This window comes from Octodon degus, unplaced genomic scaffold (assembly GCF_000260255.1).
Source record: "Octodon degus isolate 3935 unplaced genomic scaffold, OctDeg1.0 scaffold00006, whole genome shotgun sequence".
NCBI classification, from domain to species: Eukaryota; Metazoa; Chordata; class Mammalia; order Rodentia; family Octodontidae; genus Octodon; species Octodon degus.
Genome location: NW_004524582.1, coordinates 33,374,528 through 33,400,282, shown reverse-complemented (window position 1 = coordinate 33,400,282; position 25,755 = coordinate 33,374,528). Strand labels below are relative to the sequence as shown.

The 25,755-nt window shown below is 55.0% G+C and overlaps 2 protein-coding genes and 1 long non-coding RNA gene across 9 annotated transcripts in view; 2 read left to right on the top strand and 1 right to left on the bottom strand.

The window, feature by feature from the left end:
* The window catches only part of Maea (macrophage erythroblast attacher), a 36,153-nt gene extending 33,126 nt beyond the window's left edge, over positions 1 to 3,027 (top strand). For 2 of the 3 annotated variants that reach the window (XM_023700327.1, XM_023700336.1), the window contains 3 exons: positions 1,031 to 1,164; positions 1,735 to 1,930; positions 2,151 to 2,437. In XM_023700327.1, coding sequence (XP_023556095.1) covers positions 1,031 to 1,164; positions 1,735 to 1,930; positions 2,151 to 2,246 — 426 coding nt within the window. In that variant the 3' untranslated portion in view covers positions 2,247 to 2,437. Of the gene's footprint in view, positions 1 to 1,030; positions 1,165 to 1,734; positions 1,931 to 2,150 lie in introns of all 3 variants that reach the window. The other variant, XM_004624630.2, reaches the window with a different exon arrangement.
* Positions 1 to 15,632, bottom strand: part of LOC111812408 — a 21,670-nt gene extending 6,038 nt beyond the window's left edge. Inside the window, exons 1-3 of the long non-coding RNA XR_002817912.1 lie at positions 15,342 to 15,632; positions 14,051 to 14,054; positions 10,507 to 10,510 (exon numbers count right to left, since the gene is read on the bottom strand). This is a non-coding gene — a long non-coding RNA (uncharacterized LOC111812408). The remainder of the gene's footprint in view (positions 1 to 10,506; positions 10,511 to 14,050; positions 14,055 to 15,341) is intronic.
* Uvssa (UV stimulated scaffold protein A) overlaps positions 7,571 to 25,755 on the top strand; it is a 27,662-nt gene continuing 9,477 nt past the window's right edge. The window contains exons 1-8 of one of the 5 annotated variants that reach the window (XM_023700292.1): positions 7,571 to 7,665; positions 10,715 to 10,814; positions 12,276 to 12,606; positions 13,638 to 13,758; positions 14,531 to 14,884; positions 15,629 to 15,741; positions 15,986 to 16,111; positions 23,929 to 24,034. In XM_023700292.1, the coding sequence (XP_023556060.1) occupies positions 10,717 to 10,814; positions 12,276 to 12,606; positions 13,638 to 13,758; positions 14,531 to 14,884; positions 15,629 to 15,741; positions 15,986 to 16,111; positions 23,929 to 24,034 (1,249 nt within the window). In that variant the 5' untranslated portion in view covers positions 7,571 to 7,665; positions 10,715 to 10,716. The other 4 variants (XM_023700285.1, XM_023700296.1, XM_023700312.1 and 1 more) reach the window with 4 other exon arrangements.

The following is a 25,755-nucleotide window of genomic DNA, read 5'->3' as shown; positions in this document are numbered from 1 at the left end:
GCAGGGGACAAGCACCGCTCACCATGTATGGGTCCCCTGTCCGTGAGCTTGGAAGAATTCATTTGACATGGAAGAGAAAGGCCAAGGTCACAGGGGCAAAGTTGGCTTGTGGAAGCAGGCAGGTCAGGGTACAGTGAACTTAAGAGTTGAAAACACAGCGGTCCCAGATTTGAGAGGGCCTTGGCATTCACCAGGTCCAGCGCGCAGAGCTGCCCACCTTTTAGTCCCTGGATCCCCAAGCATGTGAAGCAAGGTCTTGTTGATGGGGGCAGTGTCTCACTTCTATGTGAGGGTCTGCTGGGCTGTTGGTCTAATCCCAGGTAACCTTGCTTTCATAAAAGTAACATTAAAAACAAAATTTTTAAAGAAACAAAATTTTTAAATTTTTTTGAAATTATGTCATTACCCTTCTAGAGCCTGATTGCCCACACTGCAATTAAACCTGAATAGTACAGTTTTAGTTTAGGAAAAAAAAAAAAAACCAAAAAACTCATATAATAAAAGGGAAACAGCTTTCATTGATACAAACAGCCTGCTGTGACATGTGTGCCACCACTGTTTGCTACCACTGCTCGGGTGTGTGGCCAGTGGTGCCCCATCCTTCCATCTCTGGTTTGTTCGGGTTTTTTTGGTGGAACCAGGGATTGAACCCAGGCCCTTATTCTACTGCACTATCTCCCCGGCCCTCTTCTTGATCTTTAGCTGAAGTAGTTGTAGTTGTTCATTGTCCATGTAGTGTTATTTTCTGGAGTATGGTTTCCCCCATGCAGCTTTAGTACTCTGTGGCTCACACTGCCTTGCCGTGTCTTTCCCAGAGGTCCTGTCTTTGTCACAGCCTTGGGATACTCAGGTGCAGAGCTTGCCAGTGGACATGTTGATGAGTGGCGGCTGTTCTAGAAGGTTAAGCTGTAGGTCCTACAGGCATCCTAGGTAGACTGGGATGTGTGTGTCTGGCCTGTCACAACTCCATTGCCAGCTGTCCCTGCAGGACTCCCCAGAGGGTCCTAGCACCTCTGCCTGTCTCTTCCAGGACCTTCTGGACCCGGCACGGTGGCGGATGCTGATCCAGCAGTTCCGATACGATAACTACCGCCTGCACCAGCTGGGGAACAGCTCTGTGTTCACACTCACTCTGCAGGCCGGCCTCTCAGCGATCAAGACCCCGTATCCTCCTGCCCCATAGTCAGGCTCCTGTGTGTGCTCACATCTTAGCACAGTGGCCCCCCATGTGCCACCCTAACCTGCCCCAAGGACAGGTGCCATGTGTCACATGCAGAGCATGCTTTCTCTGTTGAGCTTGTGGGGTGCTAAAAGGGTGTCAGCTCAGTCTATGGCTTCACGAGGCTTCACCTCCCACCTATCCTAAGGGCTGCTGTGTTCCCAGGAGTCCTTGAGGCCAGGAGCTGAACCTGAGTGACCTTGGGGGCCAAGTGGCTGACCTTGTGTGAGTGACGTCCAGGCCTGATACTGACCCTTGCGGGACTTTGAGGGACCTGGGGCCAAGCTGAGATCCTGTTGGGGGCCAGCAAATCAGGGTGCTGTGGCTGCTTGTTAAGGTCAGGCTGCAGTTGCTGTCTTTCTGCCAAGTGCTGACTCCTCTTACCAGCCTTGTTTGCTTTCTGCATGGTGCATGTGTAGCCAGGTGGGCTCCCTGAGCCTGGAGTTGAGTGGCCACAGTGCACCTGTTCCCTGTTGCCTCAATGGCTCCTGGCCTTTCCTTAACCCTGTGCATAGACAGTGCTACAAGGAGGATGGCAGTTCCAAGAGCCCTGACTGTCCTGTGTGCAGCCGCTCCCTAAACAAGTTGGCTCAGCCCCTGCCCATGGCCCACTGCGCCAACTCCCGCCTGGTCTGCAAGATCTCTGGTGACGTGATGAACGAGAACAACCCGCCCATGATGCTCCCCAACGGCTATGTCTACGGCTACAACGTGAGGGGGACAGGGTGGCTGTGTGCGGTATTCTGGGGCCTGGGTGAGGGGCAGGGACCCCAGCTGAGCATCCTCAGGTGATGGGTTTTGTGATAGGCACACTTTGAGGAAGTGATGTTGCAGGATGAGGCCAGTTCCCCAAGGGTTTGTCCCATGCATGTCGCTGGAAACCCTAGTGGATACTGCCCTGCCCTAACGTAGTCCACGTCTTATTTTTCAGTCTTTGCTTTCTATCCGTCAAGATGATAAAGTTGTTTGCCCAAGAACCAAAGAAGTCTTCCACTTCTCACAGGCCGAGAAGGTGTACATCATGTAAGACCTGTGCCGACAAAGTGTACACCTTGGACCGCAACCTCCTCCTGTCCCTGACCCCAGCCTGCCTCGGCGTTTCTGTTTCTTGCGACCAAAGATGAGTGAGCAACAACAAGTACTCTTAGGGAGAGAGGAAGTGAGATTTGATAAGTTTGTAATTGAAGACGACGTTTTGATCAGTAGGATTTTGTAACATACATCAGCTCTTTGATGCTTCCGTGAGTACTGCGCCTCTCGGAGGAGCCGTCTCTGCAGACTGACCCGAACAGTGAGGGAACTCTAGAACATCTCAGAAGCAGGAGTGACCTCCCGTGTTTCTGTCCCTTCCACTTGCAATGGGGAGACTCGGGAGCTTGAGGAATGGGCTGGTCCTTTCCCGAATGCTGGCCGTGGCCGAGCTGAGGATCCAGGTGCAGCCCACGGGCCTTTCCTGACTTCGCCCAGAGCTGTATGCCGCTGGGGTCACTGGGGTGCGGGGTTCTGGCCAGGCCCCGTGTGCACAGGTTCGGGGTCTTGTCCTCTGTGCACCGCCTTATTTCCTGCTTGAGAAGGTATCACGTGGAAATCCACTGGAGCGCATTTCTGCAGAGGCCTTGCTGGTGGCTCGGTAACCCTAAGAGTCTCAATGCTGTTCCGAAGTACTGCGGGGTTGCAGACACATGAACCTGTAGTGCACACACATTGTAGAGGTTTGTATCTAGCGCTTATTTTTGCATGTTGGTGTTGATTAGCTAATAAACTGTAAATGTAAAACGTGTTAATAAAACGGCTTTCTATTTCTCATTTCTGTCTGAAGCATTTTCTCACCCCAGGATCGTGTCTGTTCCCCCTGCTAGTGCAGGCTGGGCAGCCACCCAGGGCCTGGCTTCACCACAGTAGAAGGCCTTGGTGCTGCCAGAAGCTGAGCTGGCCACACTTGGGGCTGGTGGTTTGGGGGCAGCTTGCTCTTCTGGCCTTGAGGGGCTCCCTGCTTGGGGACAGAGATCCAGGCTGGTGGGTTCTGAGAGCAACTCCTGTTAGCTCTGGTGGCCAGGGAGATAGCAAAATAAATAAGCAAACCTTTCCTGTTAGCTCTGGCCCGGGCTCCTAGGACCTCTGCCTACCATCTTGTGGATAAGGGCTAGGCTGTGGACGCCAGCAGGTGAGTCCAGAGTCCTGAGTTACAGCTGCTCTGCCACCCTTCCCCACTCAGTCTGCTCCTGTTCTGTGCCCTGAAGCAGCTGCTCTGGCCACCCAGCTCCCACCACAGCAAGTCATGCACAAGCCTCTTCAGGCTCAGGCTGTCGAGGCCTTGGTAGGGGCAGAGCCCTGGGGCTACCACTGACCTCCGCTCCTTGTGGCACTGTGCTCTGCTTTAGGGAGCGCAAAGCCCCGTGCAGCACACTGGCTGCACTGCACTAGCTGGCATCTCTGCCTCAGTGGGGCCTGTGACACCATCAAGGGGTGGGCAGTGGCCCCGGCAGTGTCCTTCTGTGCCAGGGCCCAGGGAGCTTTCCAGCTGCCATGCTCCCCACTCTGCCAGGGTGGTGCTACTGTCCCACCTGGCTGTTCTGCCCTCCCTGAGGCCCTGGTCCTTTTCTAGCCAGCTCTCATGGGCCCCTTGGCTTTTCATGCTAGCAGGGTCCACTGGCATGTGGGTGGGTGACTGTCCCTTGGGGAAGTACTGTGGACTAGCACAGACCTCGCTTGCTGGGTGCATACTTGGCAGCACTGCAGAGAGATGCAGGACATAGCCCTGGCTGGCAGAGGCTGCCACCTTGCAGAGTACCCACCAGCTACCCGAACCAGGACCAGCACTGCAGTGTTCTGCTCCATGTCCATTAGGCCTTGTTGGTTAACTTTTTGAAATTGAGAGGGCCAGCCAAATAGTTCAGCAGATTAAAGAGCCTGCAAGCAGGGGCAGGGGCTGGGGGTTCGATCCCCAGGCCTGCTGTGCAGGCCCCACCCCCAGAGCATGCTGAAATGGACATTGAGACTGGGCATGGTGGCACGTGCCTGTAATCCCAGCTCTTGGGAGGCTGTAAAACAGGCAGATCATGACGAGTCTAATCTAGTAGTGAGACCCTGAACACTCTGTAGACCCTTCCCTAAAATACAGAAAAAGAAAAAAATTGAGTTTAAGGTTATATGCATTAAAAAGACACACAACTTAAACTACAGTTTTTGTATCTGGCTTAAGTCTACCAATTTTTTATTTTGTTTTTTCTGAGACAGGGTCTCAATAGTTCAGAGCTTGAACTTGTGGCAATCCTGCCTCAGCCTCCCAAGTACTGGGGTGACAGGCATGTACCACAACAGCCAGGTATAATATACTTCTTTTTTAAAAAATCTTCTATTTATTTGGTACAGGGTCTTGATACACAGTTTGGACTCGTAGTGGTTCTCCTGTGTCAGCCTGTCCAGTGCTGGGATTACAGGTAGGCACCGTCCTGCCCACTGAAACCATCACACCCAGTTTCAGTGGCTGGCACAGCGCAACCAAGGTCCTGAGGTGGCACAGCATGCTGTGCTGGGGGTCAAACCTGGGTCCTTGTGCTTGCCAGGCAGGTGCTTAGACGGCTGAGCTATCCCCTGAGCCCAAGATACTCTTTTTAAGAATCACATTTCCCTAGTTCCTTTTTGTTTTCTTGTTTTTGTTTTTGTTTTTTGTTTTTTTAGGACAGGGTGTACAGGGTTTCACTGTGTAGATTGGACTCAGTGATCCGCCTATTTACAGCCTCCCAAGTGCTGGGACTTGTCACCACATGTTACCACGCCCAATCTCAGTCCCCTCTCAGCGCACCCTAGGGGTGGGGCCAGCACCACAGGCCTGGGGATCGAACTCTTGGCCCCTATGTTTAATATGCTGAGCTATTAGGCAGGCCCTTATTGTTTTTGATAAGGGTTTTGCTAAGTTGCCCAGGCTGACCTCAAATTTGCAGGCTCCCAGCTTGGCCTCCTTTGACAAACACGGAAGACCTTATGTGATGCAATTTCCTTTGTGTACTGCCCAGCAGCAGCAGCAACAGCAGCATTAATCCATGTTTACATAGACTGTGATTCACATACTTTTTTTTTTTTAAGGTTTTTGTTTGTTTTTGTGCAGGGTCTCACTACACGACTCAAACCCAAACTCGTAATGATCCTCTTGATTTCTGCCTCCCTAGTGCTGGGATTACAGGTGTGGACCCGTAATCTGCCCAGGGGTGGGGGCTGTGCAGCATGCAGTGCCAGGGATTGAACCCTGGCCCTGTACTTACTTAAGCAGGTACTTAGTCTGCTGAGCTATACCACCAGCCCTACACTCTTCTTGATGGATATCTGCTTTAGTTATTCCCAATTTGGGGCTACAGTGAACTAAAGGCACTCTGATTTGTTGGCAGATCTTTTTTGTAGGTATTATTTTCACGTCTCTGGAAGGAATCTTTAGGAAGTAGAACTGCTGAGACATGAAGCTGTCTGCCCATATTAAAACCTCCAGGGGTGCTGGGTGTGGTAGCACATGCCCACAATCCCAGCACTCAGGAGCTGAGGTTGAGGATTGCTATGAAGTCGAGGCCTCGGGTTATATAGTGAGTTCAAGGCCAGCCTGAATGGCACAGAGACTCTGTCTCAGAAAACAAAACCGGCCAGGGTAGCCTATTAGCCTGTCCTGATCGCAGTGTCTGCATGTGCCGGGTGCTGCACACTTGCCAACGGTTGGTGTGGTCACTCTGCCCCACGGGCTTGCTCCTGTTTCCCCGGGGCTGGGTCTGCTGCTTCTGATTCCTAACAGCCTCCTTTGCTCAGGCTGCCTGTTAGCCAGGAGTCTAGCTACACCTTTTGCAATCTTGGGTGCATTACTTGTAATGGTTTTAGAAGTTCTTTCCGTATTCCTGAAGTACTTTGTCAGATGTAGAACTGACACTATTGCCTGTCAGTGATCAAACTTGTTTTAACGGCCCAAGATCTGCATTTCCACATCAAATTTAAAATCAGCTTGTATTGAAATTTTTGAAGGCAAACTGGGACTTCAACTGGAATTGCAATAAATCTGTGGGTTTGCTTGGCAACTGCATTGTTAGCTCAGGCTGTGTAAGAACTGCCCGCCTGAATGGCTTAAAGAACAGAGCATAGTCAGACCTGGTGGTTGAGGCAGGAACATAAAGGCCAGCCTGGGCTTCATGGTGAGACCTTGTCCCAACAAAAATGACAAATTTATTTCCCCGTGGCTCCACAGGAGGTGCAGGCAGGCCTGGTTGTGGCGCGGCCCCTCTCCAGCTTCTAGTGGCCGCTGGTCACCGCCCCATGCCTTCACACGTCCTTTCCCGCGGGCCGGTTCTAGCCCGTTAGGTCCCGGAGCTCATCTCCTCCTTACCTTCCCTGCTCTTCAGAGGCCTCTGCAAGTGCAGGCACACTGGAGCCTTCAGTTTATGAATCTGGGGGAGTGTAGTTCAGTCCACAGCAGAAACTTAAGTCTTACAATGTTGTCCTTCGACCCATGCGTATGTCTCTAGGAATCAGCCTTTCATCTCAGTTTTATAGTTTTTAGTATACATATTTTGTTAATTTAACTCTATGTCATGAGATTTAATATTATTACAGATATTTTAAACCTACTCCTCCAATTATCCATTCATCATCTGAAGACACATGATGGGTGTTTGCACGCTGATCTACTTATCCTGTGTGGCTCAGTTATTCTTCTCTCATTTGGGACAAATACCTGACAATCAAAATAAAGGAAGGAAAGGTTTATTTAGCTCACAATTACTGGAGGTTTCATAGTTTGAAACAGCCTGAATTATGTAGCAAGACCTTGGAGTCTTATTATTATTATTATTATTATTATTATTATTATTATTTCTGTATTTAGGACAGGTTCTGCAGGGTCTACAGGGTCTCACTACTAGATTGGACTCGTAGTGATTCTCCTGTTTTCAGCCTCCCGAGAGCTGGGATTACAGGCACGCATCACCACGCCCAGTCTCAATCGCCATCTCAGCACCCCCAGGGGCGGGGCCGGCTCGGCAGGCCTAGGGATCGAACCTCAGCCCCTGCGCTCTGCCCAAGCAGGCGCTTTGGTCCGCTGAGCTATGAGGCTGGCGACCTTGGAGTGTTATTTGCTCAGGTGAGAGGGTCAGTGCCTCTGTCTTCTCCAAGCATCTCCTCTGCCTAAGGTAGCCTCAATCGCAAACTGTTGCCCTGCGCTACAGGGTCTGGAGGAGAGGCTAGGGCGCCGCAGGGTCCAGGACGACTGCTCCACACCTCCGAGGGACCGCAGGCCTGGGAGAGGGTGCAGAGCGCGGGTGCCAGTCTAACAGCGCGCCCCTCGGGCCCGCCCCTCAAGCCTCAAGCCAAGTGGCTGCTCCAGCCACATCTGCCCTGTGACTTACTGGAGGCTCTGGGGAACAACTAGACACGAACCGAACCGTAACACTGTGCAGCCTTCTTCTGAGGCCATGGTAAGGTTTTGCAGTTCTCCAAGGCCTGGATTCCCCCCTCCCGCCGAGTGCTCCGCTCTACTCTTCCTCTGCCGAGGTGGCTGGGGCTGCAGCGCAGCATGGAGCACAGGGTGGGAGTGGCGGCTCCAGCCTAGCAGGAGACCCTGGAGTGTTGCACAGTTAAGTGGGACTGTTGCTGTGGGCTTTCTGCAAATGTCCTTTACCAGGCTGAGGGAGTCCACTTTCAGTTCCTAAGAGTTATACCCATGAGTAGATGTTGGACTTTGTCAAAGTGCTTCCTTATGCGATAAAATTATCATGATCCTTCTTTATTCTGTTCATATGGGCAGTTATACTGATTGCAGGCAGTTAAACAGCATTGCCAAGGTAAATCCCACATACTCACATTTAGGACAGTGTTTACATATTGCTGGATTTGGCCTGCCAGGATTTTGCTAGGAAAAAAAAGAAAAAGATGTGGGGGGTGCTGGGGAGATGGCTCAGTGGAATAAGCGCTTCCTTGACAAGCACAAGAGCCTGAGTTCAATCCCCGGTTCCGAAAAAAAAAAAACCGGATTTTGCTAGGGATGTTTTGCAACTATGTTCAACTTGGGAGAGATTCGTCTTGGCTCGGAGGTCCAGTGGATTCAAGGCCTGGTCAGCTGAATGCAAGGCAGAAGCAGCATGCAGACTGGCGTGGTGGAGGAGAGCAGCTTACCGCAGGCAGCCAGGAAGAGGGAGAGTGGGGAGCGGCTGGGGAAGACAGTGCAGCCTGTCAGGTCACACCCAGTGACCAACCCCTCAACCAGGCCTCTGGAGGAGCATTTTAGACTTAAACCATAACAACCACATCATGTAAAAGCGTAGCGACCTACATATACTAACATTTCTGTCACCTGTCCTGTGGATTCTTATTTATTTAATACAGGGTCATATTTATTTTATGAGTCACTATGCTTCTCAGACTCATAGTGATCTTCCTGTCTCAGCCTCCCCAGCACTGGGATTACAGAACTGTACCACCATGCCCAGTTTCGGTGGCCAACATGGCATGTGGTACCAGGGATCGAACCTGGGTCCTTGCCCTTGCAAGGCAGGTGCTTAGGCCACCGAGCTATCTCCTGAGCCCTCACCCTGTCCTTTGGGATTCTGTGGTTATAATTTTTTCTACATGTTATGTACCCTAGGATCCATTTTGCAGTCAGCAATCTAGAAAAGAAAGTTGAAATAAGATATATTTATCCAGTTCCATCATTTCCAGGGCTCTGCTTTCTTTATGGAATAAAATAAAGATCCTTGCTGTGAGCAAGCAGACCCTGGTGGAGGAAAAAGGAACAGAGCCCGGGACAAAAGGCCCAGTGCTGTGGGAAGCAGTAAAACAGGGGAGGGTGTTGCTGAGAGCAGGCCCAGGAACTGAAGAGTGTGAGTTCTCCCATGCCAGCAGGTCCCAAGGCCCCACCCAGGGAGAGCGGCTGGCAAGCCCTGGTAGCACTCCTGAGTGGCTCCTGCGGCTGAGGGCTAGGAGCCACGGGATCTGACCCCAGCCTCTAAAGGGCACTGGCTGCTGTATGGAGTGCACTAGAGAGGGCACGAGGCAGGGGCTGGGCTTGGACTTGAGGTGGTGGGATGCACTCTAAAGTGGGGCTGTCAGGTTCACAAATGGACTGGTTGGGGTGACTCTGCTTATTGCCCCAGGAGGACAGAGGATATAATTTCTGGACGCTGTTGGCTGCCAGGAAGGGGCAGAAGGACTGACATCTGCAGGTGAACCTTACAGGCCATCCCGTGTTCACAGGGATCTGACGCCTGCAGTAAACTGCGAGGGGGGGGGGACTGGGGGCTATGTCGCTGCAGGGGGCCAGGGACCTGTAGCTGCAGGAGGGGATGCACCGGCACGTACTGACGCCCAGGATAAGATGACCCTGGGGAGCAGGCGCCCTGAGGGTCCCCTCTCCTTGCATATCACACTCTGAAGACACAACCTCCCAGGGCCAGTCCAGCCAGGATGCTGGGGCTATGGTCGGCACCCCTTCCAGACCTGCCAGCCACAGCATCCCGATAGCTCCCACCTGAGCCACCCTGGGGATGGTGCAGAGGGTTGCGAGCTTTCAGACAGCCGTGGTAATGAGGCCCAGGTCATACCAACCACTGGAACCTCGGTGTTCCAGGTGGCCCAGCAGTCCGCGGCTCAGCGTCCACTCACTGCTCCTGCACCAGCTGCCCCTTTAAAGACTTGCTGAGCCCTCCCGCCTCCTTTTTCTCGCGCGCCAGAGCCCTCCGGTCGCCCCGCCTCCTTCCCCCGAAGCCTGTGCGTCACCCCGCAGAACTCCACCTTGCCGTCACGCCTGCGCCTGCAAACCATTGGCTAGCTAGCTTGGGGCACGTGATGGGAGCTTGGGGCACGTGATGGGAGGTTGGCAGGGCCTGCGCTGGAAGGGGCGGGGTGGCGCGGGCTTGGCGGGGGCGGGGAGGGCTTGGCGGGGGCGGGGCGGGCGCGGCGGGGCGCCCAGGAGGTGAGAAGGCGTCCTGGGGCCGGCCCCTCGTCGCTGCGCCGCGGAGCAAGGGCAGACCAATGGGCTCTGAGCTCTAGGTGAGTGACGGCCCGGCCGCCTGCCGGAAGGGGCGGGGCTAGCGAGCGGCCCGGACGTGCGGTAGGTTGGGCGGAGGCGGCGCGCCCGGCCGTGTCTGCGAGGCTGGCCCCGGGTCCCGCGGGCGGCGGCGGGGTTGCAGCGTCAGACGTCGCCGGGGCAGCGCCTCCGCCTTGGGTTAGGGCTGGGCAGTGGCCGTGGGGCCCGCCGCGCGTCGCCGTCGCTTGCTCAGGCCTAGGTCCCTGGCCGCGTCCACCGCTGCCCCGGCGCTGACGCGGCTCACCTTTGGAACTTCCCGGTTCTTCGGAAAGGCTTTGCTGGACTCGCGCCAGTGGCCCGTTGAGTGCTCGTGTTTCCCAGAGTCCCTCCGTGGCAGGGGCTTCGGGACCCCAGTGTCAGGGCGCCTCCCGCAGTGTCGGGTACGGAGGCGAGCTCAGAAACATTCAGTGGTGAGAGCAAGACGCTGCGCTCCCTGTTCCTAGATATGGATCCGAAACTTCCAAAGTTGGTAGAAGAGCTCACCACTTCAGGAGAACCTCAGCTGCATCCTGAGAAAATGAAAGAACTGAAGAAGATCTGCAAGTACGTCTATCGGGACAGCGTTTGTGGTAGCTGGCAAGGCGAAGCCCTGACGGCTTAGAGGTGGCTGGTTTCCCCACAGTCCAGCACCCCTCTGCTATTTTTGTGTCCCTGCCTGTCTCCACCCGGACCGAGCCACACAGGAAGGGCCCAGACAGTTTCCCCAGCCCTGTTGGGTGGGGGGAAAACACAGGCTGTCCTCGGGCTACTTCTTGCCTGTCCCACCTGTATAGATGAATAGGTAAATGTATATTGTTGGAACCTGGAAAGAAGTTCATGGTGCAATGGTTGCTTTATCCTCTCCCCACTCCCCTCGTGGTCCTGGCGCTTGAAACTTGGGCCACAAGCGTGCTAGTCAAGCACTGTACCACTGAACCATATTTTTAGCACATAAACTTGTTTACGCTGCCCCCCCAGGAAATACCTGTGGGGATCCTGCTGTGCCCTTCTCCTGGGTGCTCAAACATGAACCTAGGATTACTGATTATAGTGTATTTATAAAGCAAAGGAAATTGAGTGATCATCTATTAAAGTGAAAAAATGTTGATATTTCAGTAAAAAACTGCAGGTCAGACCAAGTTTTGCTCGACATCTAAGAAAACCTCTAAATCCAGTTCACACTGGGCTGCAGCTGGGAAGAGGGACCCCCAAGACAGTTCTGTGGGCTTTTCCCTTTAAAGCAAGGAGGCCAGGGCTGGGTTCCCATCTGAGGCCAGTTGTAAAGGGCAGCTGGTGATACAGGGCTGCACCACCGTGAGGGCTCTGTTGCCACCACTCAGCTCTGGAGGCAGCTATGGGTGATATACATGGGGGGGGGGGATTAGATTCTGGTGAGATTGTTTTGTTTATGTATTTAGTACAGTGTCTCACTGCACAGATTGGACTCTTAGTGATGCTCCCGTTTTCAGCCTTCCAACCACTGGGATTACAGGCATGCACCACCATGCCCAGTCTTAATTACTGTCTCAGTGGGCCTGCGGGACGGGGCCGGCATGGCAAGCCGAGGATCCAACCCCAGTTGCTGTGCCTGCCTAAGCAGGCGCTTTAGTCCGGTGAGCTAGCTGACTGGCCCTCCAGTGAGAATGTTGACAGCCACTAATGTTTGAATCATAAGTTTTATATGTTAAATTCACTTATATGCATCAGATTATGGGGGGGTTGCTGCGGATCAAACTGAGAACCTTGCACGTATTAGGGAAGTGTTCACCACTCACCTACTCCCGCAGCTGTTCAGCCCTTAAGAATATAGAGTGTACTCTTGGCCGTGGGCCATATGGAATATGCCACGTGGTGACTGCATTTGGTGCTTGGTGGTATACTAACACAGTTCCCACAGAGGAAGACAAAGCTTGGGCCTCAGCTGCAGTCCCTGCCATGTGTGAAAAAATGTCCTTACACAAGGAGCATAGGCTGGTCTGACCTTTAAATGCTAGGCACTTGGATCAGGCTGACTTGTAACCCCAGGTCTTCAGAGGAGCAGCTCAGCCATGCCTACCGCCTGCTGATGACCCAGCTGAGTCAGGACCATGCCGAGATCCGCCTCTCTGCTTTCCAAATTGTGGATGAGCTCTTCGCCAGGTCTCACCAGTTCAGGATGCTGCTCGTTTCCGACTTCCAGGAATTTCTGGAGCTCACACTTGGGATGGACCTTGAACAGCCCCTGCCACCTCCCAAGGAGGCAGCCCAGAGGCTGAAGCAGGCAGCCATGCGCGCTGTGGAAGGGTGGAATCAGCGCTTCGGTGAGGCCTATAAGAAGCTAGCCTTGGGCTACCACTTCCTGAGATACACCAAAAAGGCAAGTGGGCTTGAGTAGTGCTGCCTGGTTCCCCAGGGCTGGATGGAGTGACCCAGGAAGGAGAGTGAGGGTTCCCCAGGCCAGGTGGGTGGGGCTGCTTGGCTTGGGCATTTGGATTGCCTTGAGGGGCGGCAGCTACAAGGTACCAGCTTCATATGTGCCCCATCCTGGAATGGTCGCTGCCCTACTCTTGTACTTTAAGTCCCCTCAGAACCCACTGTGGACTCTTGCTGTCCGGGGAGTGATGAAACTATCCAGGGTCACTCCTGTGTCTCATCCAACCCTATTGCTGTCCAGTCTGCCGTGTGCCTGCCACAAGCAAATGGCTTGGCCTTCCCATGGGCCAGCAGGGTGCCACCTCTCAGGCTCGTGCTTGATGGTGCCCGGGCCCCTGAGTCCACTTGTGCTTGGCTACCCATGGGCTGCTAAATGAGGGAGTGCCCTGTCTTCCTACCTGTGTCTCCCTCTGGCTGGTGTAGCTGGAAGTACTTTTTTTTTTTTAGTCTTTATTTTGAGACAGGGTCTCACCGCATTGCCTAGGCAGGCCTTGAACTCTGGGCTTAACAGTCTTGCTTCCTCCTGAATAGCTGGGATGACAGGTGTGCCACCATGCTTGGCTAGGGCTTGCAAGTCTTTTTATACCCCCAACCTCCTGTGCTGAGGATTGAGCCTATGGCTTTCACACTGAGCTATATTCTCAGCCCGCTTTACATTCTTTTGTTTCAAGGTAGGGTCTTGCTAAGTTGCTGAGGCTGGGGTTTAACTTGTAATCCTCCTGCCTCTGCTGCCCAGTGCTAGGGTATCACCTGTACCACTACACCTGGCTTGGTTTTTACGTCTTAAATCTCAGGTGGCGAACATGTAAGACCAAGAAGCAAGGTGAAGTGTTTAAACTCCATGGACGAACAAGCCTGGGGGCCCTGACACACACTGCCCGCATAGGGTGTGTGTGTGTGTGTGTGTGTGTGTGTGTGTGTGCACTCACGCATGCACGTGCTGAGCAATCCCCATCTTTCTTGGCCATTTCTCAGGTAGACTTCCAGGATGTAAATGCCAGGACTTTGGCAGAAAGAAAGCGGGAAGAGGAAAAGCAGAAGCACTTGGACAGAATCTACGGAGAGAGAGCCGAGCAGGCTGCAAGGGAGATGGAAGGTAATTGCCCAGGGTGGGCCTGGGCTTCTGTTCTACTGACCTCAGAGCCCTGGGGCCAGCACACCAGACAGGGGGGTTGGCCTGGGCTGTCCCTCTGCACTCTGTCTTGGCCGCCTATCCTCCAGGCAGACTTTCCCCATGGTCATTGCTGTGAGGCCCTGTGGGGAGGCTGGTGTGAACCTAGTCTAGGCTTGTCTCCTTGAGTGCCTGCTGAGCCCTCACCCATTTGCCACATGGCCCCACTTGCCCTGCTCATGCCCTTCCCAGAGTCCCTGAGCACTTCTTGGCGAACAGTCCTGATTCAGATCACAGGCAGGGTACGAGGCCTAGGGGTTCAGTTGCCTATCTACAGCACACCCCAAGACGAGCATGTCTGCATGTGTGCAGGCTCCTGTAGATACTAGTGCCCACAGGCATCCCCACAGCCATTCTGTGGCAGCCCAGGCCTCAGGGGCCCTTGGATGGCAGGCTGTGCTGAGGGAGGGGTGCAAGTCATGTTGGTACTAAGTGCAGTGTGGCTGGGGTACAGTGCCCCAGCTGGTCATCCCTGGCTTGGGTCATCCTGTGCTCACAGAGAGGTGTGCTTCCATAGCTTCCAGGAGCATCCCCAGCCCCAGCTAGCAGCCAGTAGCCCAGCCCTCGGGTTCTGGCTTTCCCTTGGAAAGAGACCCCTCGCCTGTCTGCAGCTGGACAGTGCCCGCGCAGCACACAGGCCTGGTGTTCGGGGCTGTGTTCCCTTTTGCCCTTCATCAGAGGCTCCATTTCTCCGCAGAGATGTCTGAGGAGATCAGCTGCTGTCTCACAGAAGTGGACAACTGCTTCAGGCTGCTCGTGCCCTTGGACCTCAGCCCAAGCCACAGGGCATCTGCAGGGGAGGTCTCTCATGCCTCAGGCCCTGCTTGGGCTGGTGGCTCCAACCCCTGGGATGAGGAGCAGCCATGCTGCAGCCGAGACCTGCCTGCTTCTGCACACCACCCAGGAGCTGCTGGCAGTGGAGAGGGGCTGCCTCAGGTAGTGCTGGGGGATCCCTCAGAGGAGGAGGACGATGACAGCGACCTGGAGGAGTTTGTGCGGAGCCATGGACTTGGCTCACACAAGTACACGCTGGCTGTGGAGCTGTCCTCAGGTGAAGGGTCCCCTGTGCTGCCCAACCCTCCACTCCCACCCTCCTGGGGTCCTGTGCTGAGCAGAGCCCAGGCTTGCAAGTAGCACCCCAGGTATTTCATTCTCAGACATTTCCTCCGTGGCTGTGAGTGTCTCTGTCTCCTGTAGTCCGAGTAAGTGAGGCTACAACTGGCCAGGGAGCTCTGGGCAAGTGTTCTGCTTGCCTCATCTGGGAGGAGAGAGTGATGACATGGTTGCCTGCTGTTTGCAGTGGTGGGGTGATCCAATCACACACTGCTGCCTTGGGCTTGGTGGCTTTGAGTCTCCACCACCCTTGGATGGGCTGCCCTGTTGGGAGCTGGTGGAGCAGCCTCCCTCCCCAGGCTGAAGCTGCCAGGTGGCTGCTGCAGGAGCCCACAGGTCCCAGGCTCTGGGCTGTCGTATTAGGAGTGAGATTGCCTTTCTGCAGGCAGCCTCACTGTGGGGGCTCGGCCCCTCCTTGATGCTGTGAACCCATGGTGCACAGGCTAGACTCTGTGGCTGAGGAGGGGCTGAGTGGCTGTTTAGGCCCTGCTGAGGGCAGGGCCAGCCTGAGTGTGGGGTGGGCACTGCTGAGACAATGTCTGTGTGGGGCTCCCATCCCGGGCTCTGAAATGTCCCTACCAGGGGTGCAGATGGGAGTAGGCAGGTACCTCCTGTTTCCTGGGCTGCAATAGCCTTCGCTGTGTAGTTGCTTTCAGGGTCCTCTTGACCCTTTCTCTTCCAGACAGTCTGAAGGTACAGGAAAACGAAGACAACCTTGCTGTCCTCCATGCTGCCCGAGATGCACTCAAGCTGATCCAGAACAAGTTCCTTCCGGCCGTGAGCTCCTGGGTGCAGGTGAGGAAGGCCCCTGACCCCTGCTGTCTCCAGAAGCTGAGAGCCTGGCAGAATGAGGGTGTGACTGGCAGGGCTGCGGACAAAAGGAGAGTGTATAGAAAGGCCAGACAGGAGGCTCATCCGTGGGGGCCCGGGGCCAGGCTGAGAGCCACCTCCCTCTGGCCCTGCATCCCTCCCTTGGGGCCTGGCGTGCAGACTGGCTTCCTGGACTGAGTGGGCCCTTGTGACTCCCCTGGCTTTGCAGCGATTTACCCGAGTTACGGCCCATGGTGGACACCTAAAGCGTGCCATTGACCTGAAAACAGAATTGGAGCTCATGCTGCAGAAGTACAAGGAACTCAACATCGAGGCCGACAGCAGGCAGTGCCAGGTCAGTGTGGGCTGAGGGTGTGGTGGCCTGGGTGGGAGCTTGGTGCTGCATAGGTGGGGCAGCTGGGGCTCTGGAAGACCCATTCCTTTCTCACCTGTGCTGGCGCATGCTACAGTAGGAGCTCCAGACAACCTTGCCCAGGTACAGGGGCACAGGGAAAGGTGCCCCCAGTGCGTACTGCCTGGGAGTCACTTGGTACCACTAGGGATGATGTCCCTGTTGCCAGTGCTCTCTGTTGTCCCACATGTGGCCAAGCACCCTGGGTGGGACGGCAGCTCTAGGGAGCCCAGAAAGGCAGCTGTGCCTCTTGGCAGTGAGGTGGGTCTCCTGGGGTACTGTCAGCCAGTGTCTTTTGGACATACAGTCAGCGAGAGCAGAGGCCCAGGCATCAGCATGGGCACTTCGGTCTCAGGACATGAAGTATATACCCTCTGGCATGGGGCACCTGGCGACAGCTGCCATAGGATTGTGGGCAGTGGGCGCGCTGTGGCCACTGTACCAGGACCAGTGCTGGTTGTGTGGTGTCAGGGACAGGGACTCACTTAGTGCCGCTCGACTTTGGGAATCCACAGTGGCGGCCCTCAGCCCAGCCTTTTGGCCCTGTGTTGGCTCTCATCTGCTTTTCAGGACTGAGGATACACCCCCGATAACCACTCCCTGGGGGCCCAGACCCAGGCCAAGTCAACTGTGCTAGCCCTGCTGCTGGTACTTCTGAAGATCACTTTCAGTTCGAAACAGCACTACTGTTGTTATTATTTTACTTTATTATTTTATTATTTTATTTTTTGTGGTACTGGGGATCAAACTCAGGACCTTGCACTTGCCAGGCAAATGCTTAAGCCATGGAGCTATCTCCCTGGCCCTGAGCACTATTCTTTGTTGACGAAAAGATCACATTTGAAGCTGCCCAGAGGCCCAGCCTAGCACCCAGGGAGGACACCACCCTGTCCAGCACTCAGGGAGCCCTCTGATGGCACGTGGGCAGTGCCCCCAGGGCAGGTGGTGCAGTCTCAGCTTTGGAACCTTCCTGAGCATGGCTTGCAGATCCCCACCCCGGCCAGCAGAGGGCAGCGTTGTTCTTCCCTTAAACTTGCAAATCCAAGTACTGTGAGGACTGGGGAGCTTAGGCTGCAGCAGAATGTACAGGCCATTTTGTGGGTGCTCCATGGTACCTTCCACTTACTAATGCAGAAAATGAGCTTGTGAGTTCCGAGCACAGTGCAGAGTGGTAGCCTAATGTGGAGGGAGATGGTTGCTCTGGAGGGCAGGTCAGCAGCTAGGGTGCCCCAAGGTGAGTCCTGGGGTCTCCTTTCTGGATGCCTCTGGTCCAGCCTGTGATGCGGCCTTTTGCTGAGGCGCACCTGCTTCCTCCTGTCAGGGCTTCTGTCCATGGTGGTCACATTGTTAGTGGCCAGGCTATGGCAGCTGGTGCTCCAGGGCATGGCCCCAGGGCTTTAGGGACCCCAAGGCAGCACAGTCTGCTCGCCACAGGCCTAGAAATCACCAGCCTGTGTGGGCCTTCTGGGCACAGCAGTAGAGCAGACCTCCATCCTCCTGGCTAGGCCCCGGGCCAGCTAGGCCAGCACCTCAAACTGCACTGGGTCCCCAGAGTACAATACACTGAAGCCCTCCTGTCCACAGCTCCACCCCGTCTGCTGGGAGCTGTGCACCCAGGGAGACTGAACTGGGCCTGGGCCATGCTCTGTGGTTTCCTTGACTACCTGCCCAGAGCCCACCCACTGCCCCCTTCTCCCTCAATGTCAGCTTCCTGCTGCCGTGCCCCAGTTGTGCCCCAGGGCTGGGTGTACCAGCTGCACTGTTCCCATCAGGTCTAGGCTGTTGCCAAGCTCTTGTAGGACATGCACACAGTGGTGTCAGATCTGGCCCCACTGGAGCCATTACCACAATCCCGCATGGTGTCTAGCCCAGGATGGCACGTTGCCGAAGACCCCCAGCCCATGCCTGAAGCCCTGCTGCTCCTGCTGGCCCTGCCTCAACCCCGAACATTGTCTTCACCCATGTGTCTGAGTGGAGCGTGTTTAGCTTGGCCTGACCACACTTTGGCCTAGCTGTGGGGCCTGCTGTTGGGGCAGGCCCCTCCCAACATGCTGCCTGACCTGCAGGGTCTCGCAGGGCCCCTGTGCAGGGCGTGGGCTGGTGCTCTTCCGAGTGTGCAGAGCTGGCTGAGTGACAGCAACCAAGAAGGGAGGCAGCACCCTGCCCTGTTGTCACTGGGAAGACTGATTTAACACGAGGCGGTGCTGCAGAATCCTTGGGGAGTTTGCTTCCCGCTGCTAGAGCAGGGAGCCGCCTGCAGATGAGGCGATTGGCGGCTGTGGCAGAGAGCGGCAGAGCCAGGCTCAGGTGAGCGCTGCTTGCTTCCCAGAATAGATACGGTATCTGCCTATCTCCTGCAGCCCTGCTTGCTCCAGGCGCCTGCCGGGGCCACGCTCCATCTGCAGTGGCCTATGTAGGCCAGTTGGGGCCAGCTAATGAATGGCTGGGCTAATTAGAGCTGTTTTAATTAGAAATTATGAACAAGGTGTTCTTTGCTAATTTTCTAATAAAATTTACGGAGGGTTTCAATCACTTCCTCAGTGTTCCCCCATTTAGCATGGGATGAGCATCGTTAACTGTGTGTAGAACAGGTTGAGCAGGCAGCACTAATTCAATAATGCATGATTTAAATATTTATTTTAGAACTTCTAAAGAATGTGTAAGAGACCGAAACACATCTGATGTTACCCGTTAAAACCTTATCACAGCAGCCCTGAATGGCCAGCAGTGGCTTTGGGGTGCTCCCTCTGCCTTCACGTCCATGGGGACATGCCACAGGTTGTCATCCTGGTTCCCTTTCTTGTCTGTTGTTGCAGTTCCTACATAATAGCATTTTCCTTTTGACATGGATGTTCTGTCTTGAGAAAATACTTAAGCCAGTTTAAATATGTTTAAGTGTTTGTTTTATAGAGTGTCTCTGTGTCAGCTCCGTTGCAGGCCAGCTGAGGATAAATCTGGACTGGATCGATGTGGAGGGTCATTGGGTAGATTTAGTTTCTACCTGACTCTGTTACATGGGAGCTAGAATAACCCAGGGCTGGCTCATTCGTTAAACTGATAAAAACCCTTTGAAAACTTTTAAATTGCTTGTCTTTTAATTATGTAGCTCAGATCACCAGTTATTTCGTATTGTGTAATTAACAAAATACTAATTTCCCACCGGCTGGGTGGAGAGGGATCATTTCAGGCAGCAGCCTTCCCTCTTGCCGGTATTGCAGGCTGCTGTCTTCGTAGCCTCTCTGCACACAGGTCCCCTCTGTGCATGTGGTCATGGTGGGCAGGCCCCTCCCAGCATGCTGCCTGACCTGCAGGGTCTCGCAGGGCCACTGTGCAGGGCGTGGGCTGGTGTTCTTCTGAATGCAGAGCTGGCTGAGTGACAGCATCCGAGAAGGGAGGCAGCACCCTGCTCTCTTGTCACTGGGAAGACTGATTTAACACGAGGCGGTGCTGCAGAATGTGCAGGCCACCCTGTACAGGTCCGCTGCTGGCACCTTCTGCTTTAGAACACCACCAGTGCACTGCACACCAGCCAGCCCCGCGGTGCTGGGGCCTTTCCCTGTGCTGCTGGAGGAGCCATGGCTGCTTGGCCTCCTGTAGGTGAAAAGGACAGAAGCGGAAACCCCAGGGAATGAAATGTTGACCCCATCAGGCACATGCAGGGGAAGGCAGGGAAACTCAATCAGTCTCCGTAGGAAGCCTTGTGCTGCAGCAGGGCCGGTAAACAACCTTCCTGGGAGCTGCAGCCCTCTCCATCACGCTGAAGGCCGAGCCTGTGCCACGGCCACCACCCCCGCCACCACCCGGGTCTTGCTGCGAGGCTGGGGGAGGGCTTCAGGTGCCATCCCTTGAAGTCAGGCCATGAGGACTGAGAGAGCATCATAGGCCTGGCCCAGTCCATGCCAACCACTGTTGCCCTTATCCGCTGGGCACTCCATTTGTGGTTTGCATCTGCATCAGTTACCAGCGCTTCCGTGGGCTACCCCTCTAATTCTGGAAGCAGCCCCAGCTGTGGACTGGGGCAGGCTGTCTCTATCGCTGTCTTACAGACTGGGAGGCCTGTGTGAGCTTGGCCTCTGCAGCCGGACAGGAGTGCCACCTGGTGTCTGCCCCCCATGTTTTTGGTGTCTTGACACACAAGAGCATGCTCTCTTGCTTCCTGAAGCCAGCCCGCTGCTGGGCACTGGCCATACTGCCCAGGACAGCAGGCTGCAGTGGGTGCCCTGTGCCTTAGGCATAAGGAGGCTCCCCTCCTACCCTGCCTAGGCTTTGTCAGAGCCTGTGGGGGGTCAGAGTTATTAGGCTCGAGGTACCAGTGGCTTTGAGCCGATTACACACTCCATTGGGTGTGATGTCAGTTTGTGTAGGGTTCAGACAACCCCAAGATGACGTTTCTCCGCACCACTCTTGCCCCACTCTTCAGGGATAGATCTTACTCGGCCTCCCAGCCGAGGCTATTCTGGGTTGCCTCGGCTCCAGCCTTCAGTGGTTGGCAGTGTGTCCTCCATACTCAACTGGCTGGTCCTGGACCCAGACTCCCTGCCTATGGCCAGGCCGCTCGCCTCATTCCCCAGCGGGCTGGACACAGCTCTTGGGTACAGCTGTAAGTGCAGGCTGCTGTAGGACTGTGCTTCTCTGCTCTGTGGAGTGTCATCGTGAGATCTTGGGATGAATGTAGATTTTATAAAAAGCCATTCCCAAAGACAATGGCTTAGCTCAGTGTCATTTTCAGGCCAGTTGGCAGGTGACTGCACACTCCAGGTGCCTGTCTGCGTCCTGCAGGTCTGGTGCTGGTTTCTGTCGGGTGTCTGCGTCCACGTGTCCACGTGGTCAGCGGCGCAGCCACCCTGTCCTTTGAAGGTGCGTCCCTGGCAGCCGGAGATGCACATGAGATATTGGCCTGGCCGGCAATTTGCACGGCCTTCCAAGGAGGGCATTAGCATATAAATAGCAGATGCAATGACGACCATCACAGCTGAGCACGTTTAATTTTTAGTTTATAAGATAGAATGGGTTTTTAAATGCATAGCCATCAAGCCTCTGAAAGACAAATGCAGCTTGGAACTCACTTGTCTGACGAGGCCTTACATCATTTTTTTTTAAAAGGGAAATAGACACACATAAAACTGAACAAAAGTGATTTCCTGGGTGAAAAGTAATTGAGATTGCGCACCCAGTTAATTAGATCGTACAAAATTTATTTAATGGTCCCAGCTGTATCTGCAGGCCGTGGGCTGGGTGGGCGCCCGCTTCCCAGGCACCACGTAGTGCTTCCTTTTCCTTCACAAATAATTAGCAACCTCACTGCCCCTCTTCTGTAAACTGATTGCATTGTATATTTTAGCCGTTTTATTGCTTGTTTAATTATGATCGTGGAGACTCATTTTTCTAAATCTTTTTAACTATGAGTGCGAATCAATATGCATGAAACCAGCAGTGTGCCCCCGATGTTGGTGCCAGGGTGAAGGGGTGTCTACAGTGGCCACCTGGGGACATCCCAAGAGGCAGTCTCCAGTGGGCCCCCAGGCTCTGACTCACATCCCACCCTCCTGGGCAGCTGGGGTTTCACCTGTCGAAGATGTGGGCAAAGGTGCCCAGGCAGCCTGCGTGTCCTGGGCACCTTCTCTGCCCCTGCGGGGGGCTTAGTGTTGCTCTTTGCCTAGGCGCGCTCAAAGAGCAGACTGCTCCTGAGACACTGTGCAAGTCTGACTCCATCAAAGACCCGGGCCTCAGCCTGATGCCTCGCTGGCGGGTGCGAAGGCCTGGGCTCCCTCCCGGGCCCTCAGGCGTCCAGCCTCCATGCTCCGTCCCTGGGGCGCTGTGGCCCTGTGTGCCCCACTCTGGGGCTGGCTCGTCTGCCCTCATTAGTGGTCTTGAGAGCAGGTTGCCACCTTTGTGATTGTGCCCTCATGCGTTACTTGGCACCTCGCGCCTGAGCCGAAGCCGCTCCTACGGGCCTCCTAGGCTGCTGCCAGCCTCAGCCTGTGCTCCCCTCCCCTCTGTTTCACAAGTGTCCATGGAGCTGCTGGCTTCCTCGACATCCGCAGTGCCGCGAGGGGCCAGGTGTCCTTGGGAACTTGGCCTCCCTGTTTATCAGCAGGAACAAAACCTGAGAGAGCTTAAGGTCTGCATTGGCATCGGAGTAAATTGCGGTTGCTGGCGTGCTTGGTGCAGTCTCTGAGTAGTTTCAGTGTAAACCGTAGAAGGGAGCAGCTGCTGGCTCCACCTGAGAGAAAGCCCTGGGGTCTTTTTAGAGCGGAGGCCTGCAGCGAGCTGGGCAGCACCCCCAGAGGGAGAGCAGGCAGCAGAGCCCCATCAGGGCTCATGTAGGAACAAAGAGGAACCCAGGACTTCAAATTGAACCAGAAATAAACGATTTCAATTGGGGAAGGAGAGGTGTAATTCCTAATAGTTAGCTAAGCAGTTGAATATTTTTTTAGGAAATGAAAATTTGATAAAAAGTCCCAGGTGAAATTCAAGGGTGTAAGCAATAAGCATAATATTTTATGAAAATGACCCCCATATTTAAAACCTGGCACTATATGTTATGCATTGTAGCACCCAGTCCACATCTACCTTTTAGAAAATTAAAACACATAAATTCTGTTTAGTATGTGAGCCGCTCTGCACAAGCTGGGAACCGTAATGCCCTAAAACCTTGGGCTGCTCTCCACCTTTCATAAATTCCTGGGTAGATTCTATACAAAAATAATTTTCAGGTCCGTGGCTCATTGTTATTCAAACGTGATTGATCGTCGTCATTTGCTCAGCGCAGGAGTTAAGTGCCCCTGTCATTTCCAAAGAGTATAATTGGGACGTTTCACAGGTCAGCGGTGGAGACAGGCTTCCCTTTTGATCAGTGTTAGACTGATAACAAAAATTACAGTTTCCGATGATTAATGTCTCCCGTGCTTCCCAGATGCACAGCCGTGGGCCGCACCTAAACAAAGTGCATTTGCATCTGATTATGCTCCTAGGCGGGCCACAGCCTCCAGCAGGGGCATCCAGCCCTGCTTGGCTGGACGAGGCTGCCTAGCCTGGGCTCCATGGCCATGTGTGCACAGGGCCCTGCTCTCCCCAGGTGAGGTGAGGCTGCCGCAGGCCCCTGTTCTTATCCAGCGGTCATTTGTGTAGTACTTGGCTCCGGTGGTTGTGGAGGACACCGGGCAGCAGCCCCTCCCCAGTCTCCTGCACCCTTCAGGAGGGAGAGCTAGGAGTAAGTGCCTCGGAGGGGTTAGGTAGCAAGGGTTTTCAGTGCTGATACCACTGGAGTCCCCTGGTTGGTATTCATATGACAGACTCCCTGTGGCCATGGGTTGGATGTGGGCCTTGGCTCTCCCCTGTCTGTGCCTGGCGCCCTGTAGTCTCAGGAAGGCTGAGTCTCATGGGTGCTGCGCTGGAAGGAAAAGGCCCTGACCAAGGGCTGTGTGTGCAGTCTGGGGGGCAAGTGCTGACCCTGGCTGCTACAACCCTGGCATGACTGTGCTCTGGTGTAGCCATGGCACGACCTGGGGAAGCCAGGCCTCCTGCCTCAGTGCCACCCAGCAAGGTGTGATCTTTCCTGAGGTGCTTGGCTTTTCCTGAGGTCTCAGGCCTCAGCAGGTGGGGTCCTTTGGAGTCTCTGGACAGCCAGCATGGGGTCAGACCTAAGCTGTGGCCAGGCTGTGTGGGCGAAAGGCCCAGACTCTCTGCCTGTGGCTGCCTTGCATGTGGGGCCTAGAGTTTTTGTTAGGACTTGGGCATGACTTGGGGTATCTCCACAGATTTTGCCAAGGGACAGGGATGACGAGGAGGATGAGGACTTTGTCGAAGTCCCGGAGAAGGAGGGGTATGAGCCCCACATCCCCAGCCACCTTCGGGCTGAGTATGGTAAGCTTCGGGGGCATGGGCAAAGGTGTCTGAGGGGAGGATCCACTCATGATCCTGCCCTTGGGTCTGGACTGGATGCCCAGGGCATGGTCTTGGTGGGTGGTACCTGGCCTGGCCTGCTGACTCATTCCCCGGGCTGTTGCTGACTGCTGCTTGCATTGAAAATGAGGCTCCTGGCCAAGACCCCTCCAGGCCAGGGGCTTTGCAGGGGGCCACAGGGTGGGTGGAGGAGAGGTGTTGGGCCCAGGATCATGCCCCAGCCTCCTCCCCAGCCCACTGCTTAGGGTGTCAGGTGTGAGCTGTGAGTGCTAAGCATCAGCATGTGCTGAGCCTTGTGGCTGAGAGGGCGACCCCTGAGAATGAGGACGCCAGGGCCACCTGCAGGTGGCAGGTGCTTATGTCCAGGGGAAGCAAAAAAAACAGTCCCCCTTTTGTCACAAAATGGACAAGTTGGTTGGACGTGGAGTCTGAGATGAAATGTAAATTTGTTAGGAGAATTTAGATGATGAGACAACTCGAGTGTGAAGACATGACCCATTAGGGGTGTCATGCCAAATTAGCACGCCCAGGCTGCTAACAGCCTCCATTCCTGCCACTCTGTCGCCCGCACACCCAAGCCTGTGAAGAGCTGGCTGCGCTCGCTGGCCACGCCTTTCCTGGCCCAAGGTGCTCAGGGAGGCAGGGCTGCCTCACCCGCAGAGCTGCCCGCCCTGGTTTGGCTCCCGCCTGCCCAGGCCACTCCCACACACCAAGCCAGTTGGTGCTCTCACAAGGTTCTTCAGCTCTCAGGGCTCCTTAGCCTGTAGGCCTCCTGCCTGGCCTGGTCTCCACTAGCCCAGTGGCACCGTCTCCAGGGGTCTGACTCTTTCTGCAGGGCCTGAGAACCCAGTGGCCAGGCCCTCTCTGAATCTGCACACTGAAAATGTTGGACATACTGCAGGTACTGTGATTCCCTGTGGGCATGCTCAGTGCTAGCTTTGGTCAGGTGAGAAGTGGCAGGACCTGTGCACCTTGCCTGGTGTCCAGTCTGCCCCGCCATTCTCCCATCCCATGCCCTGGACCAGTCTGGCCCCGTCCAGCGGCTCCAGGGCCAGCTCCAGCACCAGCCATGGCTGCGGCCATACTAGGGTTTCCTGGGCTAGGCCCTCTGCTCCATCTGGATGCTTGCAGGTCCTCCGGGCAAAATTTGGAGTCTGACGGGGTGGGGTGGTGGGAGTGGCTTTCCTCAAACCTCGTCTTGCTCCAGCCATGCAGAACAAGCTCAGAAGTGAGGGGCAAACAGGAGGGTAGCCCTGAGCATGGTGGTCCTTTTCACCATTAGGGTCTGTTCCTGTGCTCCGGGCACTCACTCTGAAGGGCCCTGTACTTCTGCACAGGGCTGTGAGCCGCAGGGAGGTCCTGGCCCCAGGATTCCCAGTAGCTCCAGGATCAGCACACCAGCCCGTCCTGGCAGTGACCAGACCCTCTGCCAGGTGGCCCTGACCCAGAAGCCTTGCAATCTCGGCAGGTAGCTGTCGGGTTCTGGTGACCATCCTGCCAGCCTACCAAGGGAGGGAGCCGAGTCCCTGGTAGTGTCATTGCAACGGTTCATGTCTCCAAGAAAGGCTGTGATGTTTGCCTTTGACCTGGCATAGCCCTGGCTGTGTGGCCCGGGCAGGCACTGTCCCCCCCGGTCTCTAGCAAGCCACAGGGGTACACAGGTCTGGCACTCTGCGCATCCC